At 43.1% G+C, this 12,342-nt stretch overlaps 1 protein-coding gene across 5 annotated transcripts in view; it reads right to left on the reverse strand.

Annotated features, from left to right (window-relative positions):
- Positions 1-12,342, reverse strand: part of CEP192 (centrosomal protein 192) — a 125,842-nt gene that overhangs the window by 96,371 nt on the left and 17,129 nt on the right. For all 5 annotated transcript variants that reach the window (XM_053247460.1, XM_053247461.1, XM_053247462.1 and 2 more), the window contains 2 exons: positions 11,977-12,094; positions 4,530-4,672 (listed from right to left, as the gene is read on the reverse strand). In XM_053247460.1, coding sequence (XP_053103435.1) covers positions 4,530-4,672; positions 11,977-12,094 — 261 coding nt within the window. The remainder of the gene's footprint in view (positions 1-4,529; positions 4,673-11,976; positions 12,095-12,342) is intronic.

Below are 12,342 nucleotides of genomic sequence, written 5' to 3' on the forward strand. Positions count from 1 at the left end.
GCCGATTGTTGATAGTGTCTATGATGACCCCCAGATGTAAGATCTGATTGGAGATGACTAGGTTGCTCTTGGCCCTGTTCACGATGAAGCCATGGGTAAACAGGATCAAGAGGACAATGTTGCAAGCTCTCTAAGCTGAGAGCAGTGATGGTGACTGGATTATCAAGTCTTCCAGGCAAGTGAATATCTGGACCTTCTGGAGGCACATGTGAGCGATCAGCGGGAAGAGTTTTTTTGTAAATATCTGAGGTGTCGATGACAGACCGAAGGGCAGGGCTGCATAGTAAAGACCATTGTAGGCAAATCAGAGAAGGCAGCGATGATCCTGGTGGATGGGACATGAAGATAAGCTTCCGTGAGGTCCACAGATGCCTAGTAGTCCCCGTGATGCAGTGAAACTTTCTACACCTTACAAGCCTGTTGAAATATATGAGGTCTCAGATGGCCCTTAAGGAACAATCTCTTTTGGGCCCTGTAAACAAGATGGAGTAAATGCCCCACCTCTCTTGGCTCTCCAGGACCTTCTCTATTGCAGAGATGATAAGAAGGTGTTGAATGGCTGTCAGCAGGGCTCTGTGCTTCTGAGGGGATCTTGACTGAGGCATGGGCAGGAACCGGTCTCTTGGGTGGGTTGTTAACTCTATCTTGCACCTGTGCTCTATGGTATCCAGGACCCACTTGTCCAAGATGGAGGCCTCCCAAGCATGAAAGAAACGAGAGAGGCAAACCCCAACCTCCAAAGGTAGTGAGTCAAACGTCTGACAGTGTTTCTGTTATTGTCTGAAGTGTTGCTTGGAAATATTGGTTCGTGGGTTGAAACGTGGCCTGTTCCAAGTTGGACATGGTTGTCTGGCGTCTGTGTCCCTGGGTTTGAAATTGTGGGGAATGGAACGAAAGGACGGAAAGGGCTTGCACGTGCTGCGTCTCATCCCTGTGGGAAGAGGAGAAGGACTTTTTATCTTTGGTCTCAACCAGGACCTCTTGAATGGCTTCGACCCCAAACCCTTTGGAGGCAGTGAAGGGAACAGTCATCAGGTTGGCCCGTAAGGTAGGGTCCAGCTGCCAGTACTTGAGCCTAATGATGCGTCGGGCTACTATGTTGGTTGCTGTAGCACGGGCAGTGAAGCGGACGGAATCAAGACCTGGGCCTTCTGAAGCCTGAGGAGTATCTGCCTCTGCCTTGAGGGGTCTGGAGGTGGCAATTGCAGCAACTCATCAGCAACCCATAGGAGTGTGGTTCTGGATTTGATTGAGGTGGCAGTGGAAGCTCTAATGCAAACCAAGATGGCATCAGTGTTTTTTTCCTGAGTTGAGACTCCAGCTTCCTGTTGGTGGGGTCCTTCAGGGAAGACACTCCATCCAGAATTGCCCCCAAGGCAATGGTGGCCACTGGTGCATCGAGCGGAGGCATCTGAAAGAGGACAACTGCTGAGGGCAAAAAGCCCTAGTGTTTAGAGACTATCGAAGCAGTCTTCTACATGGAAGGTGTCTGCCACTCCTGCTTCACTACCTCAGGAAAAGTTTCAGGAAAGGGAAACTGTGGATCATTAGACCAAGAGGTAGGCAATACCAATGACTTCCGGGAGGGAACTGTGGGTTCTTTTAGTACATTTGGTTGTAGACCAAGGGTATGCAGCAAGAATTGGGAGAATTAACCAGATGGAAAAAGCCTACACGAGTGGATGGTTCTACTTGTTGACCGTTGGATCATTCCCCGCTCTTCTCTAGGATCTGGTTCATTGCTGGGGACAGTTGGGATGCCCTCATGGAAGCCCCATGGGCTAGACGAATCAAGGGGCCGAAGAATGGCTTCTGGGTGCCCAGGGTGAAGGTCAGGAGAATCATACTGTGAAATATCCAAAGAATGGGCAGAAGCCCTTTTGCATCTGCACCTTTGTTGTTTCTTAAGATTTTTAAAAATATTTTTAATGCTTTAACGGCCTCTTCTACTTGTGGCTTTTTCTAGGTTTTTTAGGAGGGCTCTCAGAGAAGACAGAAGAGGAAGAAACAGAGGAATCCGAAACTGAAGAGGAATATTGGGAATCGTCCCTGGGTCTGTTACGCTTTTTGACTGGCTGTTTGGGCTTCTATTGTCCCAGGGATACAGCCTCCACAAACCAAGCCTGTCAAGCTATGGGCATCTTGCCAGGAAAGGTGGGGGCAGGGGGGTGAGGGTGAGGGTCAAGGCCCTGGGGCAGCCTGGGCTGGTTGGGAATGAGAAGGCCCTGGACTATGGTCCCTGGAGTTGTGGTAGAGCCAGTACAGGAACGCCTCCAGAGCCCATTGTCCAAGGGGGTCGGGATGGCTGAAGCCAAAGTTGGTGGGTCCTCATTTCCTCTCAGAGGCAGCCCTGGGGCAGTCAGAGATGGTGGAGATGATGAATCCACTGGTGTTTTGTAGTTTGAGAGGCCTGCCAGCAGGCTGACCACAACAGGAACCTCCAGCGGAAGCGATGTTGGCTGGACAGGAAGTGGAGCTGCCCGTGATGTCTCTTTCCCGCCTGTCTGATCCTGTGGTAAGCCGGGGGGGGGGGGCGTTCAGGCCTGGGAAGAGGCCTTTGGCACAGGGAGGCAATAGTGTTGTCAGCCTCCACAACAACAATAGTGGGGCAGTCCTTCCCATCGAGGGGGCAAGCAGGACGATACCTTTTGTTGGTGTGGGTGACAGAAGTGGATGGATCCTCCGACTGCCCTGGAATGGGCCCAGGTGCCTCCTGCCCCACCCTGTTTGCTCTGGCGCAGACTGCGAGGGTTGCTGCGGACTTGAAGGCAGCGAATGAATGAGGGCAGCATGGTGTACAAGCTTCCAGAGCTGCAGCTGATGTTTCTTGCCCTTTGGCAGCAGAATGTGCAGCACTCCAGTTCTCTGAAGCTCCATAAGGAGGGAGGAGGGGAGGGAGGAGAAAGCCAAGGGGGAAAGAGGGAAGAGGAAGGAAAAAAGACTTTTTTGGGTATAGAAACAGAGGAGAAATGGAGTAGAGCTGGCAGCAAGGTGGAAGGAGAGGGTGGAAGGAGAAAGCTGGACACTGGCTGAGAACCTCCTCTCTGGAGCACTCGCAGGACAACCTGAACTGGGTGGGACTATCTTCTCCTGCCTTATAAAGGCTCTCTACCTAATTGATTTGTCCTGTCCTCTGGAGTGTGTGTAGAGGATAACCGACATGAGATGTCCTCATCCAGCAGCCGAGAATGTGGTGAACACCCTGGTTGAATTCGGACCAGCACTGAGAGCCCAAAGGGCTAAGCTTAGGCCTGTATCTGAGATTGTCATTTTGCAAGAAACTGGAGTGTGAACTTTGGCTCTGCTGAGCCAAAATAACTGAATGGAATTATTTATTCTATATTCAAGGCTTGACAAGAAGGGAAAAGACTCAACCCTCCCCACTCTGAAACTTGTTTATGCATTGTGCTATGCCAAGGGTAATCATGGGACCCAGCTTGAAATTTGCAAGTGTTGAGAATATTCATCATATAATGTCTTAGGAAGTAACACAGATATCGGTACCTACATATTTTAGAGGTACATTATATACACACAATTAATTACCTAAACTCTTTGCATGTTATCTTTTAACACTTTTCTTGGGACCAAAAAGATGCCAAGTCTGCGCTAGGCTAACCACAAACCTGTCAATCGGGCAGAGACAGGAATGTTTTAAGAACATCAAAAGGGAAACAGCTCCATCTGATTCAGTAAGTGCTGGATATGACCCCCAAAATTGCAGACTCCTTGACCAAATATGGTAAGAGAGTTCCGGGGAAAACCAGAGTTGCTGATATTAAACTGGAGACACAGAGAGCAATGATATGACTGTTTCTGATATGAGATATGGATAACGGGCCTTGGAAAAGGTATAAGAAGGCTACACACACGGGTCAAACAAGGAAGAAGAAATGAAGTAGGGGGGTCTCTCCACTCAACCCGCCCACCAGCACCCAGTAAGGGAAAACAAGGGAAGGCATGCTCTCACGCCATGGAGGAGTAGCATGTAGCCCCAGTCCTGTGAAGGCAACTCGTGTTTAACAGGTAGCTGAAGTTGCTCCAGTCTCTTAAGATTGGAGGGACTTCCATTTCTGCCTATTTGATTACAATGCCAAGCCACCTGGACAGGTGGAAGCCTTTCTGCACACTCAAGCCCCCCATTCCTGAGTCTCAAAGCTGGACGTTGGCCTGCAGGATACGGTAAATATATTTGCAGACATTGCCTTCAGCCCAGCATCTTCTAAATTAACATAGCTGTGTGCTCCCTCTCTCCCTTGAAGGGAGGGCATTGCAGCCTGCTCACAACAAGAAGGGCAACTAGGTCATATTGAGCCCTACTGGGATTTTCTATAGCACTGCACCTACATGCACCTGTTTCAGTTATCCACAGAAGAGTCATCTTTCCACATGTCAAACTACGTACTCTGTATCCCACCTTGTGGAAGTAAAAATTTTCACAGAACTAAACAGAGTAGTTGGAAAGTTAGCCGAGGTGTGCTTGCAAGCTTTCAAGGCTATGAGGATCTTTACTTTTCATTTAAGATTACCTGATCTGGAAGCAATTCCACCGCTTTAATATTTTCACCAAGTTCATATTCTTCTTTATCTTCTATTTGCATTTCTGGCAGTACCAGCTGCTCAAAATAGGCCTCCAACTGGTCATCACAGAACTCTTCATCTCCAATTTCATCTAAAAAGGTTTGTCATTAACAAATATTTCAATTTGGCTTGACAGTATTTAGTGTTTGCATACTCCCAAGTGTTTTCCAGATGAATGCACTTACGTGCTGAAGATGTATGCTAGCTTACACCAGAGGTGGGATGACTTCAGCTTGTGGAAATCTATTTCGTTTTTTTCTAGAGCCCTGACTTGAGTTTACTAAACTGAGCCAGGAGCAAAACAATGACTCGGGATGTTTGGTATACCCTTAGAATAAACCATCAGGACTCTTCAACTACATGCTCTGCCCAGGAATTGGTTTTCAGTACACAAACTGAGCTCACAGCCCTTTCATACAACATCCACTTAGTGGTGATGATGTAACTGTTGGAAGTTAAGGACTTTGCGCTGTCTCTTCTCAGACAGTGGAGGACAGACTAGTGAGTCAGAGGGCTAGAGGGTCAAGACATTGGTCATCCCTTCTCCACTGCTCTGATACTATCCCTTTGATATGTAGATTGCTAATCTCAGGGACTAACTTCCTTCCTCTCCTCTCTCTTCCCTACCTGTCCTTCTACCTTGCAACATGGCAAGCCTCTCTCCCTGCACCATGTATGCAGAGAAGATGCAGAATCCATCTGCATCCAGCTAGATAGATAGATTAGAGATCCTAACTTCTCACTTTCCTATCTAGAATGGAGTTCTCTAATAAAAACCTTATATATTGATCTGAAACTATGAACTGGCTCCAAGTTACTTTACTCTCAGCATACACGCATGCCTAACTAAATCCGCTGTGTTGTGCCTCTGTGCACTCTGCTATAATGAGAAAGGGATTCTCTCACCACAGAGAATTTCCAACAGTAACCACTGGCACTTCAGCGTGCTCCCAAGCCTCCTGCCTGCATTTCTTATCCTGAACTGCTTAATCTCTTCATAACAGCAGAGACTTGCTCATTAACAGCTTCAATTCAAGCCTCTGTTAATATTATTACTGTCAGATTGGGGGTGTAGGAAGGGAAATCTCTCAATTAGAAGACAAAAGTTCCTCTGTTGATCCCACCTTGGGCACATTACAGATGATCAATAAGAGCCTGTAAGCCAGGGTGTGCACCCTGGAATTAGAATCTCGCCATTTGAATTTTCATATTTTGGGGATCCCAGAATACTTGGGAAAGGTTGACTCTATTAACTTCATTAAAGAGTTACTTTGGAAAATATTTTCCCTGCCAGATAAGTATAAGTTGGAAATTGATAGAGCTCATCGTAGATCTACTCCTCCCATACATGCCACCAACAAGCCTCATCTATTTATTGTAAAGTTTTTTAAATCTACAGGTAAGAAGATCTTTCAAGGCATGCTCAAGAAGAAAAGGAGTTTATGTGGGATAACTCTAATCATGTTTTTCCTGCATTTTCCTAAAGAGGTGGCTGATAAATCACTATTTTCAAAAGGCTCACCAGATGGCTAGAGAGAAAAACATGCAATATGTTCACTCTCCAGCAGTATTTTGCATTTATGAGAATAAACTGGGATCCTTCTATGATTCTCTAACAGCTGAAAAGTTGCTTTCTATAATGAATCCTGTCAGAGCCAAATAATTATTTTGACTACGTCCTATTCACACTGAACTTCACTTCAAGGTTCCTGCATTAAATCATGTTTTGCAGTCTTTATCCTAACTTTAATTACTTTTCACAAGGGGTTCACTGGAGTGCGCTGTGAACCAGGATTGCCACATTAGACCTGGGAGTGCAAACCGATTTTGTTTTGTTCTGTGCATGTTCTTCTGGTTTGTTATATTTTTCTTCACTTATTGGGTTAATTGATGTTGGTATTATGTTAAGTTTTGCCTATTAATTATGTACTGGTACATTAACACCCTATTAAATTCTATTCATTCACTTCTTTACCCTTACACATATTTATCCTTTTCTATAAGCCAGCTCAAGTTGTTTGCTTCTGTCGTTTTGGCTTTTTGCTGTGATGTTTTTAGTAATTGAGCAGGGTGGTTACTTGGAATGTCCATAGATTGCATCATTCTTCAAAGCTCCACCAGGTGTTGGCCAAGTTGAAGGGAAAGGCTATTGAGGTTGCTATTCTACAAGAAACCCATATTCTGCCAGCTGATCAATTGTTTTTGCAACGGGCGTGGGTGGGGAACATCTATGCAAGCAGTAATTCTACAAGGGTGAGGGGTGTGGCTATTTTAATTCACAAATCTTCAAAGCTAGTTGTTGACCAGGAAACAGATGATTAAGGTCACTGTCTTATGCTTATTGCTAGCATGGATAGTAAATGCTTGGCGTTAATGAATCTGTATGGTCCAGTCCCGGATTCCCCAGAATACATAGCTGTTTTTCACATTTACATACATTGACATTTGATCACTTGTTTATTGGTGGGGATTTGAATCAAACTCTTGATCCCCTTCTTGACCATAACATCCCTCCTTCTAGGCTACACTCTTGAACCCGTACCACATTTAAGGCCTATATGTCAGATTTTAATCTAGTAGACATATGGTACCTTGTTAATTCCTCTCAATGAGAATATACCTATCTTTCTCCTGTTTATTAGAACAGTTTTAGGTTGGATTATTTTCTGACATCTCATTCTTTAGTATCTCGAGTTCAAGGCATGCAACACTAAAACCATAGCAGTCTCGGATCATGCGTCTGTTAAGTTGTTTGTCTGGAAAGTTGTTCAAGAACATAGGCGATATATGAATATATCCCTTCTGAATAATTCTCAATTTACTAGACAAATGGAACAGGAGATGGAGGATTTTGTTGTTGTTTTAACAGGGGCTTTATTACATCATTATTCCTGGTCTGGGATACTTTTAAAGCATTTTTTCAGGGTCAGATCATTGCTTATTCTTTGCATTAAAAAAGGCAACAGGGCACAGATGGTATCTCTTGAAAAGTAAGTTAAGGATTTAACCTTATATGCATTACAACCTTGTTCTGAACCATATAGAACTTTACTTACAGCTAAATATAAACTTAGGTTATACTCCTTAGAGGCTAATTTTTAATTGTGCTAGGCAAAGATATTGGGGCACATGCGATGCTAAGATATTGACAGCTATGCTGGCATGCAGGGTGCAGACAATGCTTTGTGCTTCCTAGTTAAGACCAGGTTTATATCTGGCTGTCAAAAATCAGATAACACTAAATTGTTGATTAATATATTAGTTCTATCCTCGGAGAACCAAGGCCAGGCATTTGGCATTGTCCATTTGGGGTTTTGGTTCCATTTCAATTTCCCCCAAGTTTTTTGACTTGGGTTACTATAATATACAGGGCTCCTTATTCACAAGTCATCACCAATGGGCTACTGTCCTCTTCAAGATGTTGAATCATGCCTGGGTAAACACCCTGCAATACTTGGCTATTGTGATCTGGTGTGTACACAAGATTTGGTTTCTTAACACTGCTCCTCTTAGCACAAGGCCTTGATCAGTCTGCTGTTATATATCCAAGATTATTTGGCAGAGCACCAACTTTACCTGGTCAAAGCTCATTGCTGTTAATGCTTGTGGTGATAAGTATTTGCTTACTTATGGCCTAAGTGAACATTCTTATTTCAAAGTAAATTTGTCCACCAGTATCAGTGGTGTCAGTCTTAGGGGATAAAGATTTGACTGAAGCCAGAACTTAAAGATGGAAAGCCAAATCTTAGATTCTACCCTGAGAAGCCCAGCCTCCAGCCAAAAGACTGCAATGCGGACACTGTGAGCTGTTTGGAATAACTTCCTAAGGAATGTAGATGGAACTACTTCTAATGATGGAAAACTAGCATATGGGCCAAGTCGGGCATCATATAGCAGTTGGACCAGGGCTTTGGATTCAAACAGCCTTACTGCAGTGGGAATGAAGCAGGACCTCTGGAAATTTTTTTTAATAAGCCAAAATGGCTGATTTGGACTTCTGTGCATTTTGTGTCACGTACGCAGAGTGGACCTCATGGCAGCCAGAGGACTGAAAGACTATATCTAAATACTTGAAACAACTGACTTAATCCTATATCCATCAATAGACCAAGCCAGTGTTCTTGGGTGCTTTGTGATCCTCATGATCTTGGTTTTAGTATAGTTGATCTGTAGGGTAATGCTCCTTGCAATAAAAAGCAAGCGACTTAAGTGCCCTTCTCAGGCTGATTGGTGCTTGGGATACAATTATGGCATCATGTTTATAAAGGAGAATTGACACAGTTTTGGAGGATAGAAATCAGAATTAGCTAAGAAGGCAACAAGAGAAGCAAGAACAGTGCTAATACACAACCTTGTTTAACACCTCTATATGTTAAAATTGCCTTGGGGAAATGACCTGCAGCAGTACACCTTACTTTCAAACAGGTGTTTTGGTACAGACTATATATGAGAAGTAAACGGCGTCCAACTGTGGAAGCTTTCAATTTAAGCCATAACTTTTCCCTTGATGTAAGATCAAAGGCAAACTTAAAATCAACCAACGTAGCATGAACTGATCGGGATCTTTAGGTGTATTTTTCTGCCAAATGTTGCAAGATCAAGGAGTAGGCTATAGGGGAATGGTGAGCTCTAAAACCAGCCTGCTCTGGTGCAAGCATGTCTTCAGGGTCAAACCAGAGAGACCAGCCTTAAGTGACATAACTAAATCACAGACCTTAACACATGTTACCAGGGGCCATTCTGGAATGGAATCAGCAGTTAGCTCCAGGTCAAAATCTTGATCCTCTTTCTTAAAGCTTACAGCAGTGATTCTCCCATGGTGTGGCTGGAATAAGGCAATCCACTTGTGATGGACCGCAAACAGAGATCTGGGCAACATAGTGCCAGAAGAGAGTAGAATTTTTGGATGAGGCAGCAGTTATCAGTCGCTGCCATGCAGCTTTCTTTGCATTACTCTTTTTAGATTTCAAAAGCAATTTATATTGCTTTTTTAAATTTAAAAGATTCTGAGGGCAAGCTGACATGGGATGCTCTCTATAGTTAGCATAGGCGCTAACAAGTTATTGTTTAGTGTAGTGACATTCCTGGTCAAACCAATACTGTTTGAGAGGGGACACTTGAGAGGGGATTTCTTTGGGCAAGATGTTATAAAGGCAGGTTGGTGGACCGGGACAAGATTACCACAACCTTCTAAAATACTACTCTCCAAATCATTTAAAATAAGTAAGGCATGAATTTGGAGGCATCAGATTTTAAGACAGTTGCAGAATCATCCAATTGTTTAGACCACCTAATGCACCAGTTTCAGCTGTTAACTCAGGGTATGTTGCTGGCTCTGTAAATGGGTGTATCAAAAGGTCGGAGAAAAGCACCATGTGAGGATGGTCACTATCTGATCGAATATAAATCTTGAGTTGATCTAAAAAACTAAGTATGTTTTGAGAGACCGCAATATAGTCTGGGGTACTATGTTTTATTGATAAACCAGGCTTCAATTCATAATCTTATTTCTTTGGTTCAAAAGTTTAGTAATTTATCCAGTTACTCCATAAATTGGGGCTAATCAGATTTGATGCCTTTAGGTTCTATGAGTGTAGGAGGATTTGGGGTGTAGGGGCGTTTGGGATTTTAGATGGTGTTGAGTATTTTGTATATATAGGCATGGCAATCCCTAAGAAACTCTCTCAATTTGATAGTGCCTCCCAGAGCAAAACTATTTCCATTCATTGGTGATAAAAATTAGAGAGAATACTGCCCTTAAGTGCTGGCTGGTAGTTTATTCAGCTAAAACATTTACTATCACAGCTCTTTGGTCCTGATGTGATTGCAGCTCCTGAAACTCCATTTTTATTATTAGACCTCGAACATCTATTAGATGCACCTATCTGAAAGATATTGATATTGATTATATCTGAGATCTTTGCAAGTTTGACCTTGAATGCGGCTATTAAATAAGCGGCAGGTTGCTTTGAAGGCCATGATACATGTCTTTTTAAATCTCAAAGTGCACTAGTACAGCATAAGTTTTTATTCCACATTTATTGGAGACCTCAGAGAATGTTTAATAAAGGATGGCTGCAGACTTCTAGATATTGGGAGTTGTAATCTGTATGAGGGCATACTTACGTTCACGTTCAGTCATCTTTATTCGGTCAATTGACCAGCAAATCAAATAAATAAAACAGCAGCACAATCAAGAAATACATTCAAACAATCCCACCAGTCCCACCATGCACCAGAGTGATCTGAATTCTACCAGCAATGTAGAAGAATTTTGCCACTGAATAAGAGCCACTAGAGTCTTTATCTTCAATTAAGAAGTTCACTAACAGATCAGTAGGGATACAAAAATGCCCAGGACCATCAGAAAATCAAGACAGCAAGGGCACAATTAAATGCTTCCTGACATCTTGATAAAATTCACAGTAAAGTAACACATGGGCAACTGTCTCGATTTCATTAGCATTGCAGGGACATAATCGCGCCTCTTACTGGCCACTGATGAAATCTACCATGAAGTAAGGCAAATGGCAAGGCATTAAAATGAGCTCTAGAAAAAGCCTAACAAAACTTAGAAAAGGTGATAGTGGACAAGTATGGGGAAGGGCACACTTAAACATATGGTTTGGTCCTGTCCAGTTACTGCACCATTTTTGTTTGAAAGCCATACGGTAGTTGACATGACACTGCAGTTATCATTGCCTGTTAAGGATGTTCATGTTTTGTTGGGGTACATCCCCAGCATATGGAATCTAGCATTATATAGAAAACTGCAGATTTTTCCCCGCTTGGGTTGTTGCCAGAAGGATTATAATTCAACACTGGAAGGACAAATTCACTCCTGATCTGCAACTTTGGATTACTGATGTGTTCCCTGTCAGTATTTGAACTGGTGTTTTTTACATTGGCAAGGTAAAGAGGAGGAATTTCCAACTATTTGAACTTTAATGACTTGAACCTGAAGGTGGGTTTTTTGTCTCCCCGTCCCTTTCTCCTGTGTTGGTTGCATCTTATGTTTAAGTTATGGTTAAGGGATTTCTCTCTCTTATTCAGTTATATTCACATGTATTACTATCTTCAATCATGTTTTTGCAATAAAGGAGAGAAAAAAACATCCACTCAGGATTTCCCCAAGCTTTCTTCACTTCAGCAGCCTGGTTTTTCATAAAGCCTTTCTTCTGTTTCTGTTGCTGAACAGAATATCTAGTGGATCCACACCATCACCTAGAGATATGCAGGCAGATCCTGATCTACTTTCTGCCCATCTCTAATTTACATTTAGTGTGTTGTGTATTCACTGGTCCATGTTTCAGTAATGTGGTGTGCTGTGTAAGATGTAGATCCACCCTTCTTGGAAATAAAATGCAGAATGCTATCACATAGTTCAAAATATACCTGTTGAGTTTTGTTCTAAGCTTGCAAAGCTCAGTAGTTTTTCATTTTCTATAAAGCCAGTCACATCACTGTTGCCTATTTCACTTTTCCACTTCTGATTAGGTTCCAATGAAGCAACCTACAAACCAGAGTCAACATAAAATATATTATGAATTTTTGCTTGAAGCAACTTCAGAACCCAGGGTCGTTGCTCCGCCTCCCCATGAGCCTAGGTCTCCAGTGTCCCACCAGTGGTTCACTCGAAGGATATCATGCTTGTAACCTATACTCCAAGAATTGTCCAGTTCTTTTTGCAATCTGTCATCACATCCCAGGACAATGAATTACCTAGTCAAACATACATTATGTGACATTGCATTTGCTTCG

Source organism: Hemicordylus capensis, chromosome 4, assembly GCF_027244095.1.
Source record: "Hemicordylus capensis ecotype Gifberg chromosome 4, rHemCap1.1.pri, whole genome shotgun sequence".
Lineage (NCBI taxonomy): Eukaryota > Metazoa > Chordata > Lepidosauria > Squamata > Cordylidae > Hemicordylus > Hemicordylus capensis.